The following is a 1,196-nucleotide window of genomic DNA, read 5'->3' as shown; positions in this document are numbered from 1 at the left end:
ATATATATATATATGCCTGTGTATTAAATAATGTTTACTTTTTACATATATTTACTAACTAGATATTTTCATATGTATTTTTTTATTTGTACCTTCCTCTTACTTTATTTTAATATTACTCTACTCGCATAGCCTTAATTAACCTTAGTAATAATTGAACTATTCATGTCTTTCAACATTATGTATGTATCAATAATGTTAGTTATTTTTTTATTTCTTATTATCATTTTGTTCATAGGTTGTTGGCAATAATAAATACGTTTTTATTTATTTTTATTCTTCACTGATCGTACCCCCAACTGCCCTCTCCTCATTATTTTGTTTTACCTATTTTTGCTTTGTTTTTTTCTCATTTATTTATTGAAATTCACTCAATTTTTTTTTTTGTTTTAGTTCACGTACGTGCGTCCGGTCAAATTACTTCCACGTAGAGTATCATCCAATGATATGATTAGCCGTAAAAAGGTCAGATTCGTTCTTCCTCATAAAATGCATCCTCCTAGAATTGGAAAAAAACCCTTCATCGGTTATATACAGAAGTATTATGACCCAATTATACCAAACTTTATCTACATGTGGTCTACGCCTGAAGAGGATGACATACAGCTTGATATTAATGCAATTGAAGCTAAAGAAAGGCTCCTTCGCGGAGACGTGAGTTCCGTAACATCCTACAGTACGGACGATCGGCTAATCCTGGTATGACATAAAATTTACATAAAAAATTAAGAAGTTAGGATAAGTATTTTACACGTTAAGAAATAAACCATGAGGTTAAAGATAAAAATCATTAAATGAAATTTTCACGGATATGAGGTTTTTTACCATCTTGCTGTCTTGACCAAATCTACGTTTCAGAACTGACAAAATTCAGAAATCTTCAAATTTATTTATTTATTTTAACATATATTTATTCCTTTTTTTAGTATTTATTTATTCATTTTTTAGATTTATTTATTAGTTATTATTATAACCTATTATATTTTATATGTATTACTTTTTGTTAATATTTACTGTATGCATATTGTTAAATCCTTCTAGGTAATTGTTGAGTTTATTTTTTAATATTTTAATTAAATTGTACTCGGGTGCGAAAATACGATTTTTAGATTTTTAAGTGTAAATATTTTTATTTTAATCTCTCTCTCTCTCTCTCTCTCTCTCTCTCTCTCTCTCTCTCTCTCTCTCTCTCTCTC

General features: G+C 27.9%; 1 protein-coding gene across 1 annotated transcript in view; it reads left to right on the top strand.

Moving 5' to 3' along the window:
- Window positions 1-1,196, top strand: part of LOC106681673 (uncharacterized) — a 72,313-nt gene that overhangs the window by 28,516 nt on the left and 42,601 nt on the right. The window contains exon 6 of the mRNA XM_014422119.2: window positions 394-699. Coding sequence (XP_014277605.1) covers window positions 394-699 — 306 coding nt within the window. The remainder of the gene's footprint in view (window positions 1-393; window positions 700-1,196) is intronic.

This window comes from Halyomorpha halys, unplaced genomic scaffold (assembly GCF_000696795.3).
Source record: "Halyomorpha halys isolate HHAL.00 unplaced genomic scaffold, Hhal_1.1 Scaffold358.1, whole genome shotgun sequence".
Taxonomy (NCBI): domain Eukaryota; kingdom Metazoa; phylum Arthropoda; class Insecta; order Hemiptera; family Pentatomidae; genus Halyomorpha; species Halyomorpha halys.
This window is presented reverse-complemented; position numbering and strand designations above follow the sequence as displayed.